At 57.6% G+C, this 27,268-nt stretch overlaps 9 protein-coding genes across 9 annotated transcripts; 4 read left to right on the top strand and 5 right to left on the bottom strand.

Moving 5' to 3' along the window:
* Positions 1-1,310: 1,310 nt before the first annotated feature.
* On the top strand, positions 1,311-3,114 carry UV8b_03557 (uncharacterized protein; the record flags this gene model as incomplete). The annotated part of the gene is made up of 6 exons (XM_043141055.1): positions 1,311-1,331; positions 1,735-1,753; positions 1,889-2,047; positions 2,155-2,259; positions 2,348-2,411; positions 2,529-3,114. The coding sequence occupies 6 exons, from the start codon at positions 1,311-1,313 to the stop codon at positions 3,112-3,114; spliced, it is 954 nt and encodes a 317-aa protein (XP_042996989.1).
* Positions 3,115-4,176: 1,062 nt separating this feature from the next.
* Positions 4,177-6,841, bottom strand: UV8b_03556 (uncharacterized protein; the record flags this gene model as incomplete). Its single annotated transcript, XM_043141054.1, has 3 exons — positions 4,177-4,378; positions 4,498-6,624; positions 6,816-6,841. The coding sequence occupies 3 exons, from the start codon at positions 6,839-6,841 to the stop codon at positions 4,177-4,179; spliced, it is 2,355 nt and encodes a 784-aa protein (XP_042996988.1).
* Positions 6,842-10,458: 3,617 nt separating this feature from the next.
* UV8b_03555 (uncharacterized protein) lies at positions 10,459-12,111 on the bottom strand (the record flags this gene model as incomplete). Its single annotated transcript, XM_043141053.1, has 5 exons — positions 10,459-10,616; positions 10,688-11,253; positions 11,356-11,704; positions 11,786-11,929; positions 12,057-12,111. 5 exons carry the CDS (start codon positions 12,109-12,111, stop codon positions 10,459-10,461), a joined length of 1,272 nt encoding a protein of 423 aa, XP_042996987.1.
* Positions 12,112-12,972: 861 nt separating this feature from the next.
* On the top strand, positions 12,973-13,747 carry UV8b_03554 (uncharacterized protein; the record flags this gene model as incomplete). Its single annotated transcript, XM_043141052.1, has 4 exons — positions 12,973-13,004; positions 13,070-13,087; positions 13,367-13,531; positions 13,684-13,747. 4 exons carry the CDS (start codon positions 12,973-12,975, stop codon positions 13,745-13,747), a joined length of 279 nt encoding a protein of 92 aa, XP_042996986.1.
* Positions 13,748-15,022: 1,275 nt separating this feature from the next.
* Positions 15,023-15,599, bottom strand: UV8b_03553 (uncharacterized protein; the record flags this gene model as incomplete). The annotated part of the gene is made up of 2 exons (XM_043141051.1): positions 15,023-15,281; positions 15,535-15,599. 2 exons carry the CDS (start codon positions 15,597-15,599, stop codon positions 15,023-15,025), a joined length of 324 nt encoding a protein of 107 aa, XP_042996985.1.
* Positions 15,600-16,542: 943 nt separating this feature from the next.
* On the top strand, positions 16,543-18,639 carry UV8b_03552 (uncharacterized protein; the record flags this gene model as incomplete). Its single annotated transcript, XM_043141050.1, has 2 exons — positions 16,543-16,870; positions 17,021-18,639. The coding sequence occupies 2 exons, from the start codon at positions 16,543-16,545 to the stop codon at positions 18,637-18,639; spliced, it is 1,947 nt and encodes a 648-aa protein (XP_042996984.1).
* Positions 18,640-18,834: 195 nt separating this feature from the next.
* UV8b_03551 (uncharacterized protein) lies at positions 18,835-19,659 on the bottom strand (the record flags this gene model as incomplete). Its single annotated transcript, XM_043141049.1, has 4 exons — positions 18,835-18,895; positions 19,028-19,404; positions 19,466-19,506; positions 19,632-19,659. 4 exons carry the CDS (start codon positions 19,657-19,659, stop codon positions 18,835-18,837), a joined length of 507 nt encoding a protein of 168 aa, XP_042996983.1.
* Positions 19,660-19,811: 152 nt separating this feature from the next.
* UV8b_03550 (uncharacterized protein) lies at positions 19,812-21,101 on the top strand (the record flags this gene model as incomplete). The annotated part of the gene is made up of 3 exons (XM_043141048.1): positions 19,812-19,860; positions 20,019-20,701; positions 20,808-21,101. 3 exons carry the CDS (start codon positions 19,812-19,814, stop codon positions 21,099-21,101), a joined length of 1,026 nt encoding a protein of 341 aa, XP_042996982.1.
* Positions 21,102-21,833: 732 nt separating this feature from the next.
* UV8b_03549 (uncharacterized protein) lies at positions 21,834-25,683 on the bottom strand (the record flags this gene model as incomplete). The annotated part of the gene is made up of 4 exons (XM_043141047.1): positions 21,834-22,141; positions 22,244-22,679; positions 22,763-25,589; positions 25,646-25,683. The coding sequence occupies 4 exons, from the start codon at positions 25,681-25,683 to the stop codon at positions 21,834-21,836; spliced, it is 3,609 nt and encodes a 1,202-aa protein (XP_042996981.1).
* Positions 25,684-27,268: the final 1,585 nt, after the last annotated feature.

The raw sequence follows: 27,268 nt of genomic DNA, 5'->3' as shown, positions 1-27,268 counted from the left end.
TTTCCCGCGAGTCATTGACTGGCACGGGAGGGATTTAGCTGCTTGCTCATATTGATTTGATATGGATTGGAATTCACGTTGCCCACGCAGCTGGGGACAGAAACTGGCGTTTTGCGGAATAGGGGAAAGGAAGCATGGGCGCAACGGGATCACTTTGGGCTGCACGAGTAGTGAGGAGCCTCTCAATGTCATGGAAATTGAATAGTCGCTGCCGTCGGCGAGGCGATTATGAATGTGGGTAGGCGTGCATGTGTCGAGGAACTTGGGTCCTCTGGCGTCACGTTACCGCGACGGGTACGGAGTAATCAGGGCCTTGCGCACGTGTTGCGCAGCTGGGTTGATGTATTTGGTTGGTGCTTTTGTCTGAGCGTGCGGCGGATGGGGCTACCGTGTAGTGCCTTGCCTGGTTGTCCGTTTATCCGTTGCGAATATATATTGGAGAGCTGCTGGTTGTTGAAGCTAAGGCACAGGTCGGCTTTTCTGTTTATCCGACGCGAGCATTTATGAATGAGGTAGAGACGGCCGTGGTTGCTGAGGCCAAAGTGGGAGGGATACTGAAGCGCCAGGGCTTGCAAACCCACGAATCATATGTATGAGACGATTGGACAAAGGACCACGGGGTTTGGCACAAAATCTGCAGTTGAGCAACGGGGCCGCTCCTTCCTCCGTGTGTTTGTTGTGGACACTCGACCGGCCTGTTAGCGCGGGCCACCCGCCGGGGCTGTGGCTCCCTAACAGCAACACGCCAGGCAACAGCTTGCCTTGCCCCGCACGGAGAGCCCTAACCAAGAGTCCACCAACGGGGGAAAAAAAAAAAAAAGGCAAAAAAAAAAGAGGGAAAAGAAATCACCAAGCTGGAACAAGTGGACTAAGCGAAAAGGTGGGGCCAGATGAGAGGAGGGGAGGGGGGGGGGGGGGTTATTCATCCCAATGGCTTTTTTTTTTTTTTTTTTGCGATGAACCCGTCGCTTGGGCTTGTAAGAAGGAAGTAAGTTGTGGCCACTCTGGAGCGGCTTTCCTGCCGGCGCCTCATTTGCCTGACCGCATACAAAGCGGATCGTGCAGTTTTCTCTTCCCACTCTTGCCCGTCACCAACGCACAACACACCCCCCAAGACCACAGCCTGCTGAAGTGACTCTTTTGCCTGGCGCCCTCACCCAACCCACCCCCCCCCGAAAGAGACTTTTGCGTTGCTTAATCCCTCTCCGAGGTCATGCGATCTTAGGCTCCTTTCCCCCTTTCTCCAAAAGTAGCACCCGACCGACGACACCGACAATTTCAAAGTAGCCGACTCAGCTCAAGGCCTCAAGATGTCCCAGGTCGCTTCTCAGGTATGCCCTCCCGTCCCGTCCCGTCAAGCATGCTCCCCCCCCCCCCCCCCCCTCTCTTGCCCGTCCACAGCCTGCTACCCTGCCGATACCTCGCATCCAATCGTTGTCGTCGTCATCATCATTATCATTATCGTTATCATCATCATCATCATCATCATGGTCGTCGTCGTCAGAATCCCGTCACTGTTGGCCTCGTCTTGGGGCTTCTTGATGCTGCTCGTGGTCGCCAAAGCACGCCATCATCGGGAGGTTTTTTTCTTCTGTTTGCGGAACTCGTCGCTTCGGCCTCGCAAACTCTTTGCTTTCCTGTGACACAGGCAGCCATCATGACACCGCGCTTGCAATTTGTTGATGCTCGCTTCTTCTCTGATTTACGTACCGACTAATTCTTCCCTCTTTTCAGAACCGTTTCGCCTTCCTTGGTAGGAATTTCCGCCCCCTCGACCGCGTCCCCCCCCGAACCGCTCGTTGTGCCTGCCCTACCCGTCGAGATGCTGGCTGGGTTTTCCCTTTCAGAACTCCAATTGCAGCAAACTAACAGGATGCCGTATGAACAGGCAACGATAGTGACGGCGAGGACAAGCCCAACGTCCCCGTTAAGACTGTCGACAAGGCTCCCGCCCGCACCACCAAGCGCAATGTTGAACCTCAGCCTCCTGCTGCTCCTGCTCGCGGCACTGGTAACCGCCGTGGAGGGCCCCGTGGAAACGAAGGTGGTAAGCTGAAGCCATTGACAATTGAATTCCTTTCGTCTCTCATGGAGGCCTTCCAGCCTTGGGAGAGTCCCATTGCAAACAAGGAACTGACTCATGTGCGGGTCTAGCTTTCCGCGACCGTGGTGCCGGTAGCGACCGCAATCACGGCCGCTCTACCGATGAGGCCCCTAGAGATGGTCCTCGTGGAGGCTACGGCGCTCGCGTCCGTGGTGGTGAGTGACCCTAGTTTTCGCGGGCCCCTGCTTGTGGCATTGCAGGGAAATATCATCATTCTCCCTTTTACTGACTCGATGCTACCAGGCCGTGGCTCTCGCCGGGCCCGTGATGGGGAAGACCGCCACACCACTCGGTCAGGTGTCCACGGGTATGGCAGCACACTCCGCATTCCCCAAGCATTCCCCAAAACCATTGGTGTGCTCTTGTTTTTTCATCTTGCTCCTTCTCCTCCCCCTTGATTCGCTGACGAGTCATGTATTCGTAGAGGCTCTGAGAAGCAGGCTGCCCAGTCCTGGGGCGCCACTGAAGGCGAAGCTGAGCTGAAGGACGAGCAGGCTGGCGAGGCTATTGCCCAGACGGAGAAGAAGCAAGCCCTTGCCGAGGATGCCGCTGGCGAGGAACCTGTCGAACCCGAGGACAAGAGCGTCTCCTATGCCGACTACCTCGCCCAGCAGGCTGTGAAGAAGCTCAGCCTCGGCGACTTCAAGGTCCGCGAGGCCAACGAGGGCAGCAAGCTCGACAAGAAGTGGGCCGGCGCCAAGGCCCTGGAGAAGGCCGAGGACGAGGACTTCATCTCGGGCAACCACGGCAAGAAGCAGCGCGAGCGCGAGCGCAAGGTCAAGCAGACGCTCGACTTTGACCCCCGCTTCGTCGAGTCCGAGCGTGGCCGTGGTGGCCACCGCGGCGGTCGCGGCGGCCGTGGCGGACGAGGTGGTGAGCGCGGCGGCGAGCGCGGCGGCGAACGCGGCAGCGAACGCGGCCGTGGAGGCAGCTTCCGCGGCGGCCGTGGCGGTGCCGCTCCCATCAACACCAAGGATGAGTCCGCCTTTCCCAGCCTCGGGGGGAAATAAAACCGAAAAAAAAAAAAAAAACCACAACGCCCACGCCCGCCCGCCAACCACCCCTTACCCTACCCCTCTCTTTTTTCCCAAAAAAAAAAAATATATAAAAAAAAGAGGCTCATCAAAGAGACGTTCCTATTGTTTCATTATTCCAAGTTGGTACTTGTTGACAAGGGGATATATGTGCCGAGATACCCCATTGCGGCTTTGTATATTGTTGTCATGAAAAAGGATGTGTCCAACTCTTTTTCAACGGCGGTCTCTGCATATCCCCCCCCCCCCCCCCCTGAGTCTCATCTGTTTCCTCTGCATGACGGGGAACCAGGTTTTTCTCATTCGAATGTTATCCTAAGAATGGCCAGGAAGGAGCGTGTCGTGCGTGGTGCGAGGGAAGAAGAGGAGACGAGGAGACGACGACATGGAAAGAACGGCAGATAATGGAGGCGACTGGAGGCGAGATGGGAGGCAAAAAAAAGATTATATATAAGGTACCAATGGAAACAATTGAAAACAAGCCAAAATCAGCCGAATGCCACAGTAGCAGAGCTTGGCAGAGCTTGGCGTGGCGGACGGCCTGACTGGTGGTGCCGTGCCGTGCTTGGTGCTGTGGTGCTGTGGTGCTGTGGTGCTGTGTGCTCTCGTGGTCCAGCGCTCTCTGCTGCTGTGTTCTCAAGATCCCGCGCTACGTTGTTCTTGAGCTCCCGTCAACGCTCTCTATTTCTTCTCAGCGCCCACGCCCACGCCCACGCCCACGCCCCTGAGCTCATGCGCTCGTGCATACGTACGTACGGGTTTCTACAAGTCCGCACATCAGTCCCCCGCTCGACAGGCTTGGAAGTTGACGTGAACGGCACCTGGCGACCGGGTAGGCACATGGCACCAGACGCATGGGCACGGCGCATGAGCATATGTACCAGACAGAGTGCAGTGCGGTGCGGTGCGGTGCGGAACAGTACAAACGACACAGGACATACACATTGGGAAGGGGGCGCCACCGCGAGAGCGCGAAACTGGAGCGCAAAATTACAGCAGTGCATCGACGTGTCGTGTCAGCCATGTATTCCACTAGTTCTAGCGAAACGATCTAAACGACTTGTTCGCCAGAGGGGACTGCAGCGTCCCGATGCCCAGAGCATTGCTCCGTTGGCTGTCCCGCGTCCGCCGCCTCGCCATGTTGGGCGTGTTTGCGCAGAATCCGCAAATGTACACGTTGGGCATGGTGCGCATGCTGATGTTGATGCACCGTCCGTGAAGCAGCATCTCGCAGGATTCGCTGGTTTTGGGGTGTCAGTGTCAGCCTCCCCGCGTTTTGCGACTCGCCCAATGCAACGCAGACCCCGAGGGAGAGGGTAGGGTGAGGCCCCCGTGTCAAAAGGAAAATGTGCTGCTCACCATTGGACCATGAAGCCGTCTTCGTCAGCCTTGCTGTTGCTGCACACGCACCGCACGCCGTAGCTGTCTGGCCCGTAGCTCGACCCGGCGAGGCTGGTCGGCGAGACGATGCCGCCTGCAAAGCTGCGCACGCGCACGCTCGTGTCGAGCGACCTCGAGCTGCCCAGCCGCAGGGACCGTTTCTGTCGGTCCATGACCACCTTGCGCAGCTCGCTCGCGGCGTCGCCAACCTTGCCCGGCTTCTCGTTGACCACCGTCTCTGCTTCGCTCTCTCCGTCGTTTGCCGAATTGCTGTTGCTTCTGTCGCTCAAGCTTCGCGTGGATAGTTGGAACAGCGAGCCCACGGGTTTGCGAGGGTCCGGCAGGGCAAAGGATGCGTTGAAGGAGTGGTTGCGGCTGGGGATGATGATGGGTTCGTCGTCCGAGTCCGTGTCCTCGCCCTCCGACGACGAATAGCTTCGATTGCTCGACAGGTTTTGGGAGCTTTGGCTTCTGGTTATGAAGGGGCTGCCGCGCCCGCCCAGCACTGTGGTTTCCGTGTGAGCACGTCCGTGGGCATCGATTCTCAGCCGCACAGAGGTGCGTATGCAGGAATGCGGAGACGTCTCGGGTATGGACGCCAGGCTGGACAGCCGCTGTTGCGTCTTGAACGGCGACGTCCTCCCGCCCGTGCGGCCAGTCGACTTGCTCGCCGTGAGCCCAGGCCCATCGGCTGCCCGGATCGCCGGGGCCAGGACCGGGAGCGAGCCTCGTCTCGCCGGCTTCCCCGCCCGACTCTCGCTGGCACTTCGCCCCAGCCCGGGTCTGCCCGGCGCATGAACAGGCGAACTGGCAACGATCCGGTCAGGACCCCTGGAGTTGTTGTTGGCTTTTCTCTCCCTGGAATTTCCCGACGTGCGGGTCCCCCGGCCTGTTGCCTTTCCGGACCCTGAGCCTGTAATGGCCGCCTCAGCAGTGCCGGACTGAATCAAGCCGCCCATTTCGGCATCTACGGATGCACTTTGCGGGCGGCTAAAGAGAAGACCTGGATCAACTGCATCCCCCGCATCTGCTATGCTGAATGGATCGTCCAGACCAGTGGCAGCAGCAGCGTAACTTGATGGTATGGAAGCGCCGTCAGCGTTGGTGCATGCAACGTCCGAGGTTGATGCCGCTGGCTTGAGGGCGAACATTCTCCCCTGCCGAGCAGGCTGGACATTCTCTTGATTCGACGACGGCGGTGGCGGCGCGATGGGATCCTGAAAGAGCGGGATTTCACTATTCCAATCAAACGAGCCCGTATTGCGGTGAGACGATGACGATGATGTGGCTGGTTGAAACAAGTTGGCAGCAGCTGCCGCGGCGAAATCGAGGTCCATGTCCAGGGGCATGGACGGATCCCAAAAGTTGGGTTGGGTCATGGCCGGAGCCGACATGGGATAGCCAAACAAGTCGCCAACACTGCCCATGAGTGCCGCCATGTCCTGCTGCGAGGGTTCGTGGAGGTCTGCATGCCCGAAACCTTGGTCATGTTGCATGGTGAACTTCAGGGTGGGCTTGCGCTCTCCCTTGCGAGCCGTGGGTGGCGGTGAGATGACTTGGGTCGGTTCCGGTTCCGGTTCCGGTTCCGGTTCCTCCTCGGGCTCCCGTCCCTTTTCACCGATGGTTTCTCTGCGGACTCTCTTGGAGGAGGGGGGGGTCCTGGTCAGTGCGGCAGGGTTTGACTGGGACTTGGGATTCGTGGTTGACGAGCTCGCGTCAACTTTTGACGGGACCGGGGAGGCTGGTAATCGAGGGGAGAGGGGGGCGGCGGGCAGAGAAGCAGAAGCACCGGGGTTAGGTGAATGGTGATTTGGGTGCGCCGCGAACTCGACCGCAAAGCCTTCTGCAGATAACAGGCGTTTGTGACCAGCGAGTGAGCCGGGACCTGTTGCAGGAACGAAGTCTGGAAAGGAGTGCGAGCCCCGCAGATTGCCTGGAGTAGCGTTGAAGACGGAGTATTCTTCGGCAAACCGAGGAGTCGAGTCGCCGGCCTCGGCAAAGGAGCCCTGGTAGGGCTTTGGGGTTTCGAAGACGGGACTTGGAAGGGTGGCTGTCTTGGGCGTTTGGTCGGGCGTGGGGGGTTGAGCGTTTGGATCTCCAAAGCTGCTGCGGTGAAGAGCATCGACCGGGTCAGTTTCAATGCCGGTGCTCTGTTTACTTTTTTTCCCTTTTTTTTTTTTTTTTTTTTTTTTTTTTTTGGCCGTGACAGGCAGGACAGGCAGACCAGAACCAGAGCGTAACAACTGCGGTGAGAAGTGGGGATGGGACGACGGGAAGGGGTGGCGGGCTTGGCTTACCTTTCTGCCAGATGATGCTCGCTCATAGCAGCGCCAGGGTTGCCACTGTTCTACTGCCAGGTCACGATCATTCCAGGAATGTCAAGCAGCGACAGCTGAATGGGTGTGATGAGGGTGCAAAGCGTTGCGAGTCGTTGCGAGTCGTTGCGAGTCGTTGCGAGTCGTTGCGAGTCGTTGCGTGTCGTTGCGTGTCGTTGCGTGTCGGGTCTGGCAGCTTCAGGTAAGATCAATGGTCACCACATGTGCAGTTGCACCGGCTGGCGCAGCTGTGAGTGAGTGCACCGGCAACTTAGGTACCTAAGTTGGCACTGTCAATGGGGTGCTGTGCTGGATCGACCAGACTTTTACCGACTCGGCTGACGGACACGGCGACGGTCGGCCGTGGCTTGGCTGCGGAAAAAAATAGCTCGAGGTGGAAGGGAAACCAAAACAAGGATGAAGCACCCGGTATAGACGGCTCAGATGGAGAGAAGTGCAGTCATAAGGAAGAAGTAGGAATTGGGGAGCCCATTGGGTTTTGCGAAACTGTCAATGCATCAAGAGGATTTTTGCTCCTGCGCATCGAGGGGAGAAGGAAATTAGCGTAGCCAATTAATTGACTGGAGGAAGTCCAAGGGAGAAGGGAGGGGACAGAAGTCATTGACCAGCAGAACCGGCCTGGGCTGGCCACTAACAGCTCAGGCTGGTGGTCGACAAGGGGCAGCTGGTCAACAAGGGGTAACGGCTGGACGACCCCGCCAAGCTACATGTACACATGTGCATACCTACCTACCTAATGTACATATCAAGCCAGGCACAAGCAACAGGGCAGCGACCGCAGCACCGACTGCCGCGACGGCTGGGACTGGGAGCTTGGAGGCTGGAGCTTGGGGATTCCAGCTGGTCGCCGCCTGCTGCCAGAGCACTGGGCCGTCTGAACCAATGATGGCCAAGTGCCAGGACGATTTCACGACTCGTGAAAAAAAAAAAGGAGTGGGGGGGGGGGGGGGGGGGAAAGAAAAGACCACAGCCAATAGACTGCCGGGAAGGCGCATGGTAGCCGATCAACACATACCCAAGCAGCAAAATGCTTGTTGTCGGTCGGCCTGTCAACTCATGCCCTTCTTGCCCTGCCCTTCTTTGCCCTCCTTGGGCCGCCGCAGCCAACCAGCGGATCGGACTGGCTTCCATTGAGACGTTCCAGACCGCCGCGCCAAAGCAGCATCAAGGCAGTTGTTGAACGACCGACCGGCCTCCTTTTCACTGCCCGATGAAACAGGGCAAGCAAACATGAAAGTCTTTTTTTTTTTTTTTTTTTTTTTCGGCTTTTGCAGCAACGCTGGGGGCCGCATCGCATCTCTCAGACAAATGTTTTGAACCAGATGGCGCCCGTGCTCTTGTCCGCGGCTTCGCTCAACCACTGCGCTCTTCCCTCTCTCCCCCCCTCTCTCTCTCTCTCTCTCGCGAAGCAAACACTTTTATTTGTTGAAAGTCTGGTGGTTTGTTCCCTTGCGCAAAAGGCCAGGCAGGCCCCACCACACACCCGCCCTGTCCAGCAAGACCAGACAGCAAGCACCAGACTGCACGTGCAACTTGCACGGCCTTTGCCAGCGCCTGTCTGGTTGCATTTTTGGCCTGTTTCAGCGCCGTCATCCCCGTCACCAATCACCCTCGTCTGCTCTGACATGCCTGCATCAAGCGCACGCGCACGCGCCCACGCCCACGGTTCAGATTTTCGGCGGTTAATCAGACGAACAGGTGTGTGTGTGAACCCCTTCGTTTCGGGCTCTACCAAGACGAGGCTTTTTTTTTTCTTTTCCCCCCCCAGGTCAGCCATGAGGGAGACAGGCTAGGCCAAGGGCTCCTTACCCTGTAGCGAACCAGACGTCATGTCGTTTTTAGCTCGTCACACGGGTCGCCGAGTTTTATCCCATCTACGGAGTACCCCGTGCAGGCAAAACAACCTTATCCAGAGAATTGGCTTGGCGGATCGAGCAAACGCATCGGGTGGGTCAGGGCTCATCCACCTCCCAGGCTCGCGTTATTCCCGCACCAAGAGCCATGGCGTGGCTAGGCTGGCATGACGTGCCGAGAGTCGGAGACGGCACTAGTCCAGGACGCCAGAATGGCTGCAACGTCTGCTCGAGAATCCCCATGTCCATCCATGCCTTATCGTCCAGCATTATACATGTAGGCGGCCAGCCAAGTTCGGGCATCAGATGGGGTCTGAATTCCAGGCACTCGCGCCCAGGCCGGGGGAGCTCCCTCCGGGCTGCCCCACCTGTTATTTCCCTCCTCCTGCCTGGATTGATTGTTGGCATGATTCGATTCCATACTCCGCACCCCGTGCGTGTTCTATAAATAAGCTTGTGCGGATGATAATTTTTTTTTTGGTGACAGCAGAGCTGGATGCATTCGTTTAGCATCGTCGAATCAGCACGTACGTACGTAGAAAGCATACTCCGTATAGGAATAAAAGCTGGGGGTCTCCGCACCAGCCAAAAGTCGGGAAGTACGGAGTACCCCAAGTTCTAACCAAACAGGCAGGTAGGTGGTACCTTGGTTTACCAAAATAGGGAACTCAGCGCAAGCCACCGGGAGGGAGGATAAGCTCTTGGTGGAGCTGGCGCTAACCTCTTTGGGGCTAGCCGTCCCGCCTCCACGGCAGTTGACCAGACGCCTTTCTGTCGACACTCGAGAGGCAGGTAACTCCATAACTGGCATAGGGCATAGGGCATAGGGCATAGGGTATAGGGCATCGTGCCCCTTGATTCTCTCCACCATGAGCCCAGACTCCACCAGAACAGAGTTCCCGGCTTGCGGCGTTCCAAGGAAACCGCCGGTGCTATTGACTCGTGCTGCTACTCCGTCCGAGTCCGCCGACAAGGATTGAAAATCAATCACCGCCGCTCGGTGCGAGCTGCGAGCTGCGAGTGGGTCCGCGGGTCGTGGTGCAGCGAGGTTATCCCAGCCTTCCGAGCCCGGACACTGCTACCTGTCTGACTCTGTCCCGCTTTGCGATGACGGGTACGCCATCTGGCGTGCAACCCGCCATGGCACGTCATCGCTGATTCCAGAACACTAGCTTCGAATAGCGGTCCTGTCGCGATGCCCGGTGACCCTCCGGCCGTGCGGGGCCTCGTGTCCAGGAAATCGGCCTTTTCCCGCACGACACCGCCCTTTGAACAAGAACGCTTACGGTATGGAGACGCCATCAACCCTCCCGTCGGTCAACCATGAGGCTAGACACTGTTCTGCCATGCATCTTCGGGACTCCAAGGCAATGGATGCACTGGGAGGGCCGGGGACTCGTCGGAGTGGGCGCCCAGGCTGCACGCAGACAAGGCACCTCGCAGACATCGGTCTGTTCCGTGCCCCGCAGCGTGGTAGGACGGAGCCAGACTTTTTCTGTTGATGACTTGCCTTGGAATCCCACCTTGGCGGCAAAGGCTCTTATTGCGCAGGGTGAGCTTGCGAGGCGCAACGGGCAACGAAAGTGAAGAGCGGCTCATTAAACTGGAAGCTGCCCACAAGTCTCGGCGAGTCTCGCCAAATAAATGAAAAAAAAGGTAGTAATTTCAATTGGACGTGATACAAAAACCGGGTCATCAACAAAAAGGACTGTAGGAGCAACATTCTGTTGTAAAAGGGGCTCCGCACCCCCTCAGCCCTCGACTGTCTGAACATCAATCTTGAAACCGGCACCGTCCAGCCGATCGAGATAGCCTTTGCCGAGACAAGCGGGTGTGAATGAGCCGCCTCCCAATTGGACGTCCTCCTCCAAGATGGTCAAGGCTCCCTCGGCGAGGAAAACCCCTGTAACTGTGACGCCGGTTAGCCCCATCAACCCGTCGACGGGCACGTGTGTTTGGATAGGAATCGGTTGCACTTACGCGCGTACAGGCTGCCGTGGTACCAAGCACGACAAAAGGCCTGCTTCCCGGTCGGGTTGTCGTCAACATCGGGGGACGCTGTGCCGCGATACTCCACCTCCTCCTTGGCCATGCCTTCCCTGCCTGTGCCCTCTCCTGGCTGGAACACAAACCTTCTCACCAGGCTCCTGAAGGGCGGGACAAACGCCAGGAGAAAGCCACCGACGGCCAGGGCAAAATGCACGGCAACGCCGTGCAGCCAGTTGCGGGCCGTGAAGTATTCCACCCACGTGAACTGGGGGCCGTAAAACTCGTCCTTTCGGCTGGGCACCTCATGCAAGAGGCCCCATGTTCTCGTGACGACAGCCTGATCTGTCGTGCCCGCGATGGACGTGGTGACCCGTCCAAGGTAGGGCAGCGAGGTCACTCCTAGCATGCGTTGGAGTAGAGATTTCCGCGGCCGAGCCCCCGAGGTATGGGGGATCGGAGAGAACGCATACGGCTTGGTTGCTTCGATGATTTCCTTGAGAGGAAAATGCTCAAAAAACACGAGAAGGGTGGCAAGCGTGCCTCCGGACGGCTTGGAGCTTTGAGTTGGGTCAGGAATAAAAGGAAAAAAAAAAAAAAAAAGAAAAAAAACAACGAGATTCTACATTTCCGGAGCCGCCAGCCGTGAAGCTGCCACGTACCTCAACTTGTGGATGGTCACAATAGCATCCTTTGTCGGTGCGTTCAAGTGCTTCCTCAGGTGCTGCGCCATGGACCATGTCACCAGGTCCGCGGGAGCAGACTCCATCCCCGACTGGGGGATCATGATGGCGCCGGATTTCCTCGCCGTGTCCTCGTACTTGTTGATCATGCGGGCGACCCAAGGAACTTCGCCGGTGCAGTCAAGATAGTGCGTGCCCGTTTCCGCGCACAGCTTGAAAATGGGTTCGCCGTAGAGGCAATACGGACCGACGGTGGTGATGACCACGAAGGCTTTCTGCACCAGAGCCCTCAACTGGGCCTCGTCGTCCACATGAGCAATCTCAACGCCTGTGTTCCGGTCGGCAGTCAGCTCGGTGCACGCGTTCAGATCGGGCACGGGAAAGGGGACCATGGCAGGGGCAGGCGCACTGGGCGGCAGCCGATCAGAATTCAGCTTCTGGCACTCTGCCACCACGGCGTTGAGCTTGGACTCTGACCGTCCCGCAACAGCCCATTTCAGATGGCTAGGGAGATTTGTGGCGATGTGTTCAGCGGTCAACCGACCGGTATAGCCTGATTGAAACAGCATGTCAGCACGGAGGCTCAACCCGGAGGCTCAAAACAGAGGCGGCGCTGCAGGTCCAAGGGGCGCAAAACTGCGCGCGTCAAGGGAGACAAACGCCTCGGGAAGGAGTCATACCGCTGGCTCCGAGGAGAACGAGATCGTATTGACGTCCGTGCTCCTTGATGGCCATGATTGCTTCTTGATGGCTATGATGTCGACGTCAGTGACGAGATGGCTTCACGGGATCTGCGTGGCAGCGGGATTTGCGGGCCCAGCCGTTTTTTATGCCAGTTACCGGAGAGTTGAATGGGATGGCGGCGACAATGGAGAAGCAAATTGAGTGCAATAATTAAAGATTCATTAGTGAGTTTGCAAGGCCGAGGTTGCATGGCAACTCAGCAAGAAGGTTTGTCTCCACACACAACGGGAGAGAGTCCTAAAACGGACAATCCCCCCCTCCACCCAAGCTTCAAACGATCGTGAAGAAGAGCTCTCCAACACACGTGGGCCGATTCTGCTGTGCAAAAATCGAGACGCGAGTGGATATTTTCACATCGCACTGCTTCCTGCCCGGGCCCCAATATGAAGCCCGCTCCGACTCGCCACCAGGATCGGCATTTCCCAGCTTTCTGTTTCGGCGACAAATCCCATGCAGATTGAAACGACGTACACGCAAACAGTCGAGGAAGGATTACGACGCATTGCCATGACTACCTTGGGTACCTAAACCCAAGCCATGACAAGACTGTGATGACTCGTTGATTCGTGCTTTGTCCAGCGACGACGGGATCATCACCTGACACGTCAGCTGACCCGCCACCGCCCCTCGCTGAATCAGAAATTGACGGGGCGCGCCAAAAAGAAACTGTGGGGCAGGCGGTCCCTGTCTTCGCTTGCTTGACCGGCAATCACGTGCTTGCCCTAAGGGAATTCACAACTCCCAGCACACTTTCGCTGGCTGCCAGCCGAATCAGAAGTCGAGCATCAAAACACTTCCCGCCTGGCACTTGCCGTCTTCCACCACAACGACACCCATCACAAATCGCTCAAGATGACCAAGCGTACGAAGAAGGTCGGCGTCACGTATGTACTCACAATCCATTCGATATTCTTTTGTCTTGCTGCCAGATGCTAACACAACATGACAGCGGTAAATATGGCACCCGGTAAGTCTTCGATGCGTCCACGAATTTACGATCCTCGGTCTTGGGCCCCGCGACGTCTTTGCATGGCTCTGGCTTGTTTGCGGCGAAACTTTTACCGGGACTTGCAACTTTCCGAGCCAGCTTTTGCAAGTCTTCAGCCTGTCCTGTGCAGAAGAAAAAAAATATAATATACATAAAAACGAAGCGAAACCGCAGCGAGCAAGAGCCCAGAGGAAGATTGATTGTTTTCTTGGTCAGATTCAGGCACACGAAGTTCCAGCTAACAGTCGCCGCCTACAGTTACGGTGCTTCCCTGCGTAAGCAGGTGAAGAAGATGGAAATCACCCAGCACGCCAAGTATACCTGCACCTTCTGTGGTAAAGTCACCGTCCGCCGCCACTCCACTGGTATTTGGAACTGCAAGTCATGCAAACGCACCATCGCCGGCGGTGCCTACATTGTTTCGTACGTGGAGCAACCCCTGAACGTCTCTACCCGATTCTTTTCGTTTCTGCCGGAAGGGGGGGAACATGTTTCATCCTGCCAAACGCTCTTCAAATCAAATGCACAAAGACTTCAACCCCTGTGCGACCGGATTATGCTGACTGCTGCAATAGTACCCCTGCTGCCGCCGCCATGCGATCAACCTTGCGACGATTGAGGGAGATTGCCGAGGTATAAAGGAGACGGGGTGCGAGGGGAAGTGTTTGAAGGATTTGCTTTTCGGTCTGGTGTACGGGAAACATGATTTGCAAGCCTATACCACGAGTTGACGAAGAAAAAGATGTCGACTGTCCAAATCGGGTCATAGAGGCCGGTCGATTAGCAGTGGGAATAAATCAAAAACAAGTTGCATGGCCTCAACCTCCGCAATCGACGAGCAGACGTGAGAGCCCCAGAGTTTCCCCAAAAGTACAATGTAGGACGCTGTGGCGAAAAAAAACTTTCTGAGTACACCCGCCCCTGCTTTCAATGTCAAAGCAAACGAGGATTAGCAGGCGGGCTCTGCTGCATACGCCAGGGACGACTGCTGCCTACAAGATGCCAGCAATACCGTTTGGTGACCGGAGATGTTCCTCAAAACGAACCAGATTTCGCGACAGGTGCCGCCCGCGGTAAAGAAGAGAGATGCAGTCTCGATAGCCCAGCGGTGGAGGCCTCTTGCCCGATCATGTAGGCTAGGCTGGCTGTCTTGTTTCTCGCCAGAGGATATATGCAAGGTGGTCAATTGCAGCTTCTCAGTCGCTACCCGGGACGATGGTTTGCCAGTCCCGCAGCGGTCCTTTGCGATGTCCAGGACGCCAAAACACTCGACTCGTGATTTCTTTGGCGTAGGCCCGTGATGGACGGACGGCACGAGACGCCGCACCCCAGGGCCTGGCGATTGCGCCCTGGGCGGGCACCTGACATTGCAAGCCACCGCTCGATGCTTTGTGAGTTGCCTGTACCGTCATTTCCCCAGGGCAACCTCGCCTCTCTTACTCAGGCAAGCTCGGGGTTGCTCGATGACAAAAAAGTCGCCGGGTCCGCGGAGAGCAAATGAGCCACAGCAACCGACGCAGCGTACGTAAATGGCACGCCGAAACCCCCTCTCTCCCCCCTCGCCCCGGTGGCAAGACGGCCCGGCAGTCCCGTTGCCTGCTCTTTGCTCTGCAGAAGGGCGGATGGACACGACCGCACCGTGCTTCGCGCAGGGGCTACGAGGGGGGGGGCGTCCGTCCCCGCGGCATGCAGAGAGGGTGGGAAGGCCGCATATCTTGCACCGTAGAGCAAAGCAAAGACGAGCTGGGCGCCGCGGCGGCAAGACGCAGGGCAAGGCGCAGGACTTTGCGCGTGAGCGGTGCAGGCGGCACCGCACATGCACCAAAGAGAAACAGACAGCAGGGAGCTCGGCACGATCGTCTGGTGGATGGGAATGCTTTTCTTCGGGCTGGGGGTTGCAGGAGCCACGAGGGGCTAAGTCGTGGGGGTGGGGAGGGGAAATACGAAGAGCTGGCATTTGACGGCTCCGGGGAAACTGGACAGAGTGGCCAGAGCCGAGCCCGAGCCAGAGCCAGAGCCAGAGCCAGAGCCAGAGCCAGAGCCAGAGCCAGAGCCAGAGCCAGAGCCAGAGCCAGAGCCAGAGCCAGAGCCAGAGCCAGAGCCAGAGCCAGAGCCAGAGCCAGAGCCAGAGCCAGAGCCAGAGCCAGAGCCAGAGCCAGAGCCAGAGCCAGAGCTAGAGCAGAGCGTTTTTGTTGGTCTTGTCTGGTGCTTGCCGTTCGTCGTTTGGCTCGGTCGGTCTCGCCCGCCGCAGACGCCGGCCGTGGAACGCTGATGACAATGACAATTGATGGACGTGTGATGGATGTCCGGCCATGTGACGGGAGTGCTCCGTAAACCTCCATGCTCAACGGAAACGGAAAACCAGACCTTGGGAAACGCAAATGCTGCTCCGTCCTTGCTTTGCGTCCAGACGGCTGCACGGTTACCTCATGTAGACCATGTCCATGTCCATGTCCCCAGGCACCAGAGCGAGCACCTCGACAACGCACATGATGCGAGCACCGCACCGCACCAGCACCGCACCGATTGACAGTGATTTGCGACGACGGTTCTTGCTGTCTGGTACAGCACGGTACTTGTTTCATCGGCCAGGCGACGCATGTACAAATGTACCTAATGTGTTTTGGGCCAGCCTGCAGTGGACGAGCCACGGTGCATGTACATGTCTATACGTCTGGTACGGACTACAGTACCTTGATAGTTCCAGCCAGGGCAGTCAGCCAGGGCAGTCAGCCGGGCAGCCGCCGTGCCCGCCTGGGCGGTGGGAACCAGCCGCTACTTGCCCCCCCCCCTCTCCCCCCCGTCAGCCTGCCTGATCGTGCTGCTGTCTGGTACATAGCTTCAATGTTGTTTTCGCGCTTGCACCAGACTCTTCCTCTTCCTCCAGTCCCAAACTCTCTCCCTCCTCTCCTCCTCTCCAACCCGCTCGCTGCCCACTGGGCCCCAGCCGTCTGGTGTTTGGTCTTTTTCTTTGTCCCTCCCGAGGTGTGCCCCCCCCCCCCCCCCCTCCCCCAACCCCAAAGGCCCATATCTCGCACCAGCCTGTCCAGGTCCCCTTGCCCTCCTGAAACCAGACCAGCCAGCAGACCAGATTGACGACGAGTGCTGCTCCTTTTACCTCTCGTCTTCACCCGCTGCAGCACCAAACCTCCGTCGTCTGCACTCTGCAGCACCCACATGCACAGTGCTGCCGTCTGGTTGTTGACCCGACCCAAACTTCGCCTCCCCCCCCCCCCCCCCCCCCCAAAAAGGAAAGCCCCTGCTCCACTATAACACTTCACTGCCTTTCAGCTTTCTTCTGTCCCGTGTCGACGTCGGCATCATTCAGCTTCGCTTCCGTCTCGGCCCGCTTCAGCCTTTCTTTGCTACGTTTCTTTTCTTTTCTTTTACATGTTTCCCATCAAGCTCATCGCTGAATTGTCAGATTTGGCGTCATGAACGAGCCCGAACAGTGCATTATATGCTTGGATCCGTTGCCGCACCCCTCGTCCTCGACTCTGCAACCGCCCGTGAACGGTCTTGGTCTTGCTGGCGCCGCCACCACACAGCCGACACAGGCAAAGGACACCACCACCACCACCACCACGGCCGTAGCTGAGGCCGTGGACGAGGATGCCAGCCATCTCGATATAGTTGCCGCCTTGGACGGCTGCGAGCATGTCATCCACGATGCCTGCATCAGGTCGTGGGCTCAGAAAACCAACACCTGTCCCATTTGCAGAACGCCATTCCACAGTGTTCGCGTCTACAACGGCGTAGATGGTAGGTCCGGCTGCATCATCATCCGCAACACACAGTGCCCCGTCACCACCATCACCACCACCACCACTACTCCTTTTCCCAACCCCATTGGCCCCGTTTCCAAAGAAAAGCGCTTCGTCCCATGCTAACCATGTCGTCTCTTCTCTGCAGGAACTGCATTATCCACATATGGTGTCCAGGACAAGAAGCAAGTCGCCGAGTTCGACGTCCAGGCTTGGTTTGGCGACAACGCCGCGGAGGAGGAAGAGGAAGCCAACCCTTGTCCCATATGCAACTCGGCCGAGCGGGAAGATATCCTGCTCTTGTGCGATAGCTGCGATGCTGCCTATCATACTCATTGCATCGGTCTCGATCGTATCCCTGACGGCGACTGGTACTGCATGGAATGTGCTCACCTGTTCCGCCTCGCTGAGCACCCCTCCGACCGCGCCGACGCCGAACCCCAACCCGTCTCGCCGCGGCCGCAGCATGTGCAGCGTCCCAACCCTCGAGAGGTGCGAGGCTTCCACGTGCGGACGCGGCAGCGCCTGCGGAGAGCCCGTAGGCAGGCCCGTAACGCAGAGTGGCAGGGCGCCTGGGGCCAGTTCTCTGGCCGCTTCTACGAAATGAGCGACCTCGACCTCGACAACCACGATGACGAAGATGACGACCTGGAGCAGTTTCGCCGTTTCCAGCAGCTTGACCGTCGAGAGCTGCAGCGATGGCAGCAGCGCATGGATATTGCCAATCGTCTCGGCGCTCGCGAGACTTTTGCCAGCACCATCCCCCCTCGAATCAGCGAGCGTCTGCAACCGGCCCCGCCGCCGCCTGTACAAGAGACTCGCGACGAGCGCCGCGCTTGGGGTGCTTTTGACCGTGTCCGAGACGCAGAATCAAGCACCAACGGAAATGGAAATCCAAATCGAAAGCGCAAGAGTCGGTCCGTCAGCGCGTCTCCGGCGGAACCGGTTCAAGAAGAGCCCGAGAGAAAACTGAAACGCCCACGGACCAGGCGGCTGCCCACACAGGCCGAGGCCTCTGCGTCTGCCGCGTCGCCCGCCACGTCCGGCCCGTCCAACGCCAGACCAGCAGCAGCAAACGGGACCTCGCAAGGAAACGGCCTCCTCCGCAGGGAGAGCACCACGCCTTTGGTATCGTCGTTGCTCAAGGAGCTGGAGCCGAATCCTCTTTCCGAGGACGAGACACCCATCCTCACGCCAAACTGGCGAGCGCCTCCAGAAGCTTCATCGCCAGCCATCTCACCCTCGCCCTCAAATCACAGCAGCCCTCGGGCGCTTTCCCTGACTCCACCGCCCCTCCCTAGCCTCGGGGGCCGGCCGACATCCCCGACGCTATCACTCAGTACTCATATAGAACCTCGATACGCTCCTGCCAACTACTCCCCGACTCGGTCCAGTAGCGACCATGCAGAACCCGAGCCGCGCCCAGCCAAAGTTGACTCGCGCCCACTCGAGCTGCGCCAGCCGCGGCCAAGACGAGCTCATCAGGTCTCGACCGCCACCCGTTCAGAAGAAACCTCGCCGACAAGGTGGACAATGACCCAGGAAGAAAAGAAGAGCATCAACGACATTGTCAAAACCGCCCTGCGACCTCACTGGCGGGCCCAGAGACTGACGACAGAACAGTACGCCACCATCAATCGCGACATCTCGAGAAAACTTTACGACGAAGTAAAAAATGTGTCGTCGCTCAACGAAGAGTCCCGACGAACGTGGGAGATTAGAGCCACCCAAGAAGTGGCACAAGCAGTTGCCGAGCTTTCAGCTTGATCAACCGTTGCATGAGACGTGGGACTGGACTTTTTTTTTTTTTTTTGAGTTGGGCCACGGCGTTTTGAGGCTGAGTGACGCAGTCCGTATGATCAGATACCCAGGTTTTCATGTCATTTTTTTTGTACCACTCCTCCCCTCTCGCCAGGGATTGAATCTTCACCCGTCTTTTTGTTAATGTGTTTTTTTTTCTGCTCAGATTTGGAGACTCGGGCTAGCGGCGTAATAGGTCTGGTAGATGGGAAACGTATCTGATCTGGTCAAAGTATTGGAGAGGCACACTCATGGTTCTTAGCGACGAGGAATGACTTCTTTTGTATTTATACGTTGGGTTGAGCAATGCATCGTCGGGTTCCGGCCCTGGTAGCCAGGATATGATATGACATACAACATTGGCGATTTACGGTCAACATGTGACGAGACTGGGTTCTTGATACCCAAGCAAGCTTCGCCGTGAAGTCTCGAGAAGGTGAATGGGGCCGGTCGTGAGCCGCAAGCCGCGACGCCCAAGTCAAGAGGGTCGAGGGCCAACCAGTCGAGCAGAAAGGCATCTCCCAGCTGACTCAAACGCGCGCATTCATGCAAGTCTGCGTTGGATGCATCACGTCCCCGGGGGAAATCAAGGGAGGCGCCATCTTCTGCTGCGCGGACGCGGCAGGCGTGGGCTTTGTATATCTTGTTCACCAGAACAGCCGGATGGGTTTTGAAACGACAGCGCAAGAAACGTGAAGTCGGGGACACACGACGCTGCCCAGCCGTGCGTGGCTGGGCTTGGGCTGTCAGCAGTATCTATCTAACAGAACCCGGTGGAATTGAAGGCAGGTACCGCTAGCGAAAAAAGACTGCGATGAGATTTGCTCTCGGCACCTGTGAATGATCAGGACGTTTTGGAGGCGAAACAGGTCCTGACGATAAGGAAAGAAGTGCCTTGGATGAGAAGGGAAAAAAGGACGAGAAAGGGAGGGCAAAGCACGAGAGGAGTTTTTCTGCACAGAGGCTGTGGGGACAGCCCGGGGGCATTACGTAAGCGTCTGGTGCGTGCGAGGCTCGAGCGAGCAAGAGTTATTCTCTCTCGGGGGCTTCGAAGAACGCCCGGTTAAGGGGGTCAAAAAAAGCTGAAGCTGGCCAGCCTCGATCCGGACCGCGCAAAGCAACGCAACGAACCTTTGGCCATGGCTGCTTCAAGCAGAGGCCGCCGCGCCCTGGGATCCTTGATAGCAGGTTAGGATTTCAGCCTCCCCGGCAGCGTCGCCGCTCGTTTGTCTGCCCGACGTCGGTCGTTTTTTTTCCGTGCTTTTATTTTTTTTTTTTTTCATTCTTATTTTTCCTCTCCCGTCCTTGTATGTACTTGTACTGACGATTCACGCGGCAACCCGCAGGTTCATCCACCGTCTGCTCGAGATGCGCCACGACGTCTGCCCGGGCTCCCTCGCGGCTGTACTCGGCCACCGCCGCAGCCGGCCCGGCGAGCCCCTCGTCTGAAGCCGCAGCCGCAGCCGCAGTTGCCGCCGCCGCGCCGCCGCCGTGCTACGACGTCCGGTCCGGGCTGGTTCTCACGCGGCCGCCCCTGCTGACGCGCAAGCTGCACCCGTTCGAGAACGCCTTCTTCTTCTACCAGAAGCGGCTGGAGGAGCGGCTCAACACGCCCTTCGTGACGAGCATCTACTTCAAGCCCGACACGGCGCGCCGGCTGGACTGGAACCTCAAGGTGGGCGAGCGCCGGGGCACCGTGGCCAAGGACATCGGCGTGTACAGCGGCAAGAGCGCGCGCGCGTGGGACGACGAGCTCCGCGCGGGCGACCCGCTCAGCGGCCAGGACAGCCTGGTGGACAGCCTGCTCCGCGACGCCGAGGCCCGCGTCAGCGACGACGCCGAGGTCATCCCCGCCGAGGACGTGGTGCCCGTCGAGCGGCCCGCGCCGCGGGAGACCGAGGCCGACCGCGCGGGCGACCTGCGGCGCCTGGACAGGCAGCTGGACCGGACGCTGTACCTGGTCGTCAGGGGGGCGGGCGGCTGGGAGTTCCCGGCCGACCTGGTGGCCAAGCACGAGAACCTGCACGAGGTTGGTGGTTTGCACTTCTCTCTTCTTCTTCTTCTCCTTCTTCTTTCTCCCACACGCAGCGGGGAAACTTGGCGGCCGGAGGGCTAACCGCGGCGTTGAAATGCAGGCTGCCCGGCGGGTCATGGACCAGGCGGCCGGGGTGAACATGAACACGTGGATCGTCGGCCGCGTGCCCGTCGCCCACGTCGTCGAGCAGCCCGTCCGGGATGGCGAGGGCCTCGTCCAGACGCGCGGCCGCAAGACCTTCTTCCTCAAGGCGCGCATCATGGCCGGCCAGGCGGACCTGCACAGCAACCCCTTTGGATATACCGACTTCAGGTGGCTGACGCGGGAGGAGCTGCGGGAACAGCTGCCGGCGGACTACTTCCGCGGCGTGCGGAACATGATGTCGGATCGGTGAGTCCCAAAAAAAAAAAAAAAAAAAAAAACAGGCCCAGCACAGGCCCAGCACATGCGCAACCAGGCGCCACCGGCCGGTGGCGGACGCAGGGATCTCACAAGGGGGAAAGGAAAAATATGAACGTCGCCCGTCACATAGACGACGCCCATGGGAGCGGCGCGTGGCTTTGTAAAACTACCCCGTGTGCACGCACGCTTTCTTGTACAGCATTCTAGAATCTCCAGAACAAGAAGAAAAGAAAACAAGGGGCCCCCGGGGGGGGGGGGGAGGCCTTGCTATGCGATTGCTGTGCGGGTGCGATGCACCACTTCCATCGTGACTCTGTGCTGCCGCAACGAACTTGACGCTGCCGTCTTTCGCGGAGACCAAACAAGACCTTTGCAGAAAAAGAAGAAGAAAAAAAAAGGGGGGGTGGATGTCGGGCATCTCGCTTCCAAATTCCCCCCTTGCTATTATTTCGTCATCAACATGAACGACATCAAGCCCATCCCAGCATGTTTCTCTAGCCAACAAGACCGGCCGTGCACATGCCTCCCAACCACTACATACACAAAAAACACACACAAGGCATACGTTTAGATTCTCTTTTCGAGTCGTTCCTCCCCCAACGCCGCCAATTCCAGTTTCCCTATGCTGACATGTTGTTTCTTGCCGCTGGCGATATCAAGCTAAGCAGACCCCCCCCCCCCCCCCCCCCCCCCCGGCCGAAGCCCAGCAGAAAACAAGTGATAATCACGACGACCCGGCTGGCTTGGCCTGGCCTTCGACAAAGTTCAGCGCATCCTCTGTGCTGACGCAGTTGATCGAGCTCGTCTTGTTGTGAAACGTCACGCCGTAGCACTTGTCGGCCACGTGGACAATCTCGGGTCGGAACGTGGTGCAGATAAACTGCGTGCCGGCCTCGTTGGAGATGGACTCGAGCAACGCAGCAACGGCGGTTCGGTACTGAGCATCCAGGTTGGCGTCGACTTCGTCAAAGATGACCATGGGGCTGCTCTCGGTTTGCTGGAGCGCGAAGATGAGACACAGGGCGCACAAACCTGTGTTGATGATGCCTGTTAGCAATGCTGGGCTGGGCTGGGCTGGGCTTGGCCTGTCTTGGGTCATATCGCTGGCCAGGTGGTGTCGAGGCGACGACTTACTCTTCTGCCCGCCGCTGAGCTGCTGAATCCTCTGCTGCTCGTCCAGCTCCTTGGAGTTGAAGGAGACGCTGATGCCCACGCCAATGTAGTTTTCCACGCTGCCGCGGGCTTCCTCGTCCGATTCGTCGGCTTCCTGCCGGCGATCTGTTCTTCTTTGGATGACGAGACGGCCGTGTCCCGCAGGCACGAGCTTGCCGAATATCGTCGCAAACTCCTTGGATACCTGCTTAAACGTCCGCTCGATGGCTTCGTCCTTTCGCCGATCCAGGTGCTCGACCAGCTCCTCGATGGATCCCTGGGACGCGTCCAGCTCTTGCCGCCGCTTCATCAGCTGGTCCTGCTGCATGGTGAAGTTGTTGTACTGCTCAAACGCCTTCTTGTTGACGTGCTTGTACTTTTTCAGAGACTCGTTCACCTTCTTCAGTCTCTTCGTAATCTTCCGCGCCGCATCGTCTGTCAGCTTCCTTGCGTGTGCATGCTTTGCCTCGCCCGGCCGTCACGGGTTTGCTTTCTACTCACAGTGTTGGCCTCCATGTTCTCATACTTGTCGAAAGCCTCCTCGGGAAGCACGCCCAGGTCCCTGATGTTCCTGGCGCATTCCGCGGCCTGCGCAGTCAGCAGCGCCCTTCTCTGCAGCGTCTTCTCCATCTTCTTCTGTTGCTTTTCTATCCGGGTCGAGAGGTCGTTCTGGACCTGCTCCCTGTCCGCCTTTTCAGCCCTCAGTCGCTCGATTCTGGCAGAAACCTGCTCTATTTTGCCCTCGGTTTCTTCGAGGTTGCCCGCAACCGTCTGCAACCCCTTTTGCGCGGCTTTGAGCTCTCGCTGAGCCTCCTTCATGCTTCCTGCCGCGCCCCCCGACGCCGACGTCTCGAACGCTTGACTGTTCACCTGATCCAGCTTCATCTGGAGATTCTGACGCAGGTCTGCCTCTAGAAACTGCTTCTTCCTCTCCAGCTTCCTTCGGTCGTTACTCAACTCGTTCCACTGCTTTTGCAATTGCTGTGTCAAGGCGCTGAGACTCTCGAGCTCTCGCTCCTCCGCCGCACTAAGGCTCTTTTTGAATTCGGTGCCGATTTCGGCCTCGTGGGCAGCGACTTCTTCCATGAATCCGTTCATGTTCTTCTCCACTGCGTCGCGGCGCTTGAGGGCCGCGTCAAGGTGGCTCCTTTCGTTCTCGACATGGCTGGACTTGTTCCTCAGCTCGTGCTTGAGCGGTTCAAAGCCGTCGTCTGCTTGCCTTAGCTGCTGCTCGAGCTTTTGCAGCTCCGACATGGCTCCGGTAATCTCCTGGTCCTTGCGCTCGATCTGGTGACGCAGGTCTCGCAGCTGTGCAATCAGGCCGTCGAATTCTTCTCGCCATTTGTTCGCAGCGTGCACCGCTTCGAGGCGTGACTTTCGCGGGTCAATGTATCCACCAGTCATTGCACCTCTCTTGTTTGTCGTGTCGCCTTCGGCGGTAATGCCGTCAACGCCATGACTTCTGGCGTATTGGGAAGCCACGGCTAGGTTTATGCAGACTACCGTCTTCCCGAAGACTTGCTGGAAGGCCTTTTCGAACCTGGCGTCGTATTTGATTTTGCTAATAAGAGGCACCGCGTCGTTGGATCGAGGAAAGCTGACCTGTCGTGGCCGCAGCTGGGCTAATGGCATGAAGGTGACCCGGCCTCCGTGCTGTTTGAACAGGATATCCGCCAGGTAGGTCGCAGTGTCGGCATTATCAACGACATAGTGGAACAAGCTGGAGCCAGCAATCTGCTCTACGGGCAGTCTGTACGCGTCGCTGACCTCGAGGAGATCTGCAAGGGTTCCGTAGGCACCAGGGATATCCTGCTCCTGCTTCAGACGACGGATTGTAGCCAACCCGCGCGCCGTCGCGCCGTCGACGGCGTGTGACAGTTCCCGGTCCGCTTGTTCCTTTTCCTGTCTTGCGTTCGCAATGATGGAGTTTAGCTTCTCCTCCTCCCGTCGGATGAGCTTTCGCTCGTCGTTCAGTTTATCGAGGTTGATCCTGGCTTGTGTGACGCGTTCCTCCATCTGTACCCTGTCGCCACTCCAGTTCGACAGTCGCAACCTCAGATCCGCAACCTCCCTCTCGGTTTGATCAATAGCCTTCTGCACCCTTGCGACTTCCTCTTCGGCCTCTATCCTGTTCGCCTTTTGCCCACTGATGGTCAAGTTCAGCTCCTCGACTTCTTGCTTCAGCCAAGCATCTCGCTCGGACTTGTTCTTAAACCGAGAGCCGCGACTTTGCTTGGCGAAAAGCCGGGCCCGTGAGGCCTCCGCTGTGTCCAGTTGCCGTCTTATGTCAGCTTCCTGCTCCTTTTTCTTCTGGTATTCAGGTAGGACCTTGGCGTGTTGCTCCTCTTTCTGCGAAATCTCGGACTGGATTGACTGAAGCTCGGCGGCGTGTTGGGTTCTCGCTTGCTCCTGTGCTGACTGCCCGTCCTTCAAGTTCTTCACCTTGAGCTCCGCTTTTGCGAGCACCTTTGCGCTGTCCCGTCTGTCTTCTTCGTGTTGACGCCGATCAATTTGGAGAAGCTCCAGTTCCCGCTGGAGGTTGTGGATCTCTGCGTCGATTTTTGCAATCGCCTTCTCGCCCTTCAAAAACTCGGTGCGGCTTGAGTCGCTGGTGTCGAGACCATCCTGTCGAGTACTATCGATGTCTTCCAGAGCAGACTGAATCGTGACTTGCTCGCGATGGTGATAAGCGTACTCCAGGCACCGGCGCTCCCGATCTTTTTCCTGGAAGCCGCGCAACTCTTCCTTCTCCTCCTCCAGCTCGCTTAGCCTCTCTTTGATGTATTCCAGCAGTTCGTCAATCTTCTCTCGCTTGTTGTTGGTCTCGTGCATGATTTTCAACGATTCCGCCCGACGTGCTTCATACACGTGGGTCCCAGCAACTTCCTTCAATAGGTTCAGCCTATCCGATTCCTTCATGCTTGTAAGCGCCGTCACACGGCCTTGCGGGACGATGTAGTAAGGATTCGATCGCGAAAATCCCGCTGCTTCGAGGAGGTTCATGACGTCCGTTTTGGTCACCACTTTCCGATCAACCGAGTACTCGTCCTTTTTCAATCCAATGGTGCGGCGCAAGACGACCTCCTTGTTACCTGTGGGAAAGCGATCGTCGCTGTTGTCGAAAATGATCTCCACGTAGGCAGACATGACGGCAGAGCCGGAGCCCTCGTGCAGCAGGCCTTGTCGCTCTTCTCGGCTCATCTGCGTGTAGGCATCGCTGAGGACGAACCGCATCGCTGCGAAAAAGTTGCTCTTCCCGGAGCCATTGCGACCTACAATGACATTCGTTTTTGGCGAGAAGGGCTCAATAACCGTTTGGTCTTTATAGCTGCAGGCAAGTCAGCTTGCGCGGGTTTGGCAAAAACAGCAATATTGACGGCGCACCTTTTGAAGCCCTGGATAATTATCTGTTTAATGTACATGGTGAATGGAAGCTGGCGCCTGCGCGCTACATCTGGTATGTGCCAGCTACGGACTGGACGAAGCTTGAGCCTTGTGAAGTCAAGGACGCCGCTTCAATCCTTGCGACGCGTCTCTGACAGTCGCGACCAAGCTTGAGGGGTGAAGTCGCGTTGAGGGAGCAGGCCAAGGCACTGACGGGTTGTTGCTGCCTGAGGTGGCCATGGCGCCACCCAGCGCCACCCAGCGCCACGCCAACGCCACGCCAGCTACCCTGCACACTGTGACACCTCAAGTTGACTTGGCGCATGAAATCTCAGCAACCTTGCGTACGCCTTGGGATTGTTCGTTTTACGGATACCTTTATCTTGTGTGGCCCTATGGGATACTCGTGACGAAGGGGTCAATGGCCGAGCATGCCCACGGGATTAATTGTGGCTCCATTTTCTTTTAATTTAGGTACCTATGGGGAGGGGCGGCATTGTGGATAAGAATTGGAGAGGCGGATGCACACTTTGATCTCGAAGTTGGTCATTGATTACATAGGTTCGCGTGCCTTGGAGGCAATGACGCTTCAGGCAAGCTGGTGAAGCTGGTACCAAGCAAAGCCAGCAAAAGGGGACAACGACACAAGCATCAAACAAGCTGGTGCAACACCACACACAACACGGGGCCCTGGGCTGCTAGCCTCTGCTGGTACCCAAAAGCCGAAATCCATCACGGGACAAAAGGCTGCAGCAGCGACCATTTGATGCCAGCGACCATGTCAGCGACCATGCCGGAGACCAATGCTGGAGACCAATGCTGGAGACCAATGCCGGAGACCATGCCGGCGACCATCAATGCCAGCGACCATTGATGGCAGCGGCCAAGCCAATTGATCACTGATGGTTGGTTATGTGGTCACCCTGCGCTATTCGGTAGTTGAAATGCATGGCGCCCTTCGGTGGAGTTGCACCTGCACTACGGATTGACAGTGTACCAGACCCGTGCCGTGCTCCGTACCACGTACAGTACCAGTATCGCCCAAGGCTCAATTGACGGAAATTTCCCCCAGGAAGCTGATGCATTCCAATTCCCCATACTCCGTACTCGGCAGGCGTGGTCATTGCCTTCGGAATTGAGCACTAGGAATCAATATTCTCCGAGAGTGTCTGGCGACCAGCCATTGGACTCGGGAAGATAGACTTCTCACTGATCGCCCATGTATCCGAAACTTTGCTGATCCCTACCATTTGGATGTTGCAGCGCTGCGAGGACTCGGCTCAGCTCGATCAAATCACGGCCCGCTGAAACACTGACTGTCATTTCGTTCAACAAATGCAACGTCGAAAGCCATGCGGACGAGGTGCACGGTGTGTTTCGCTGCACTCGGTGGGCCATTTCATACCGGCGAATGTCCATTACCGTACCCTACTGCCTGTCGGCCACGTCGAAAGAAGTGTGAAGTGTCTGGAATGAAGGCAAGCAGCCTATATCTCACTGGCGCGAAGTGATATAGGCTGTGCGAGAGGAAGGAATGGGAATGGGTTCATTGCGATGCACACAGGATGCAAAACCTTGCAACGTGGTTTCTTACCAGGTAGGGGGAAAGGGAGGGGGGCGGCG

This window comes from Ustilaginoidea virens, chromosome 3 (genome assembly GCF_000687475.1).
Source record: "Ustilaginoidea virens chromosome 3, complete sequence".
Lineage (NCBI taxonomy): Eukaryota > Fungi > Ascomycota > Sordariomycetes > Hypocreales > Clavicipitaceae > Ustilaginoidea > Ustilaginoidea virens.
Note: the sequence above shows the minus strand (reverse complement) of the source record. Positions and strands in the feature narration are given on the sequence as shown.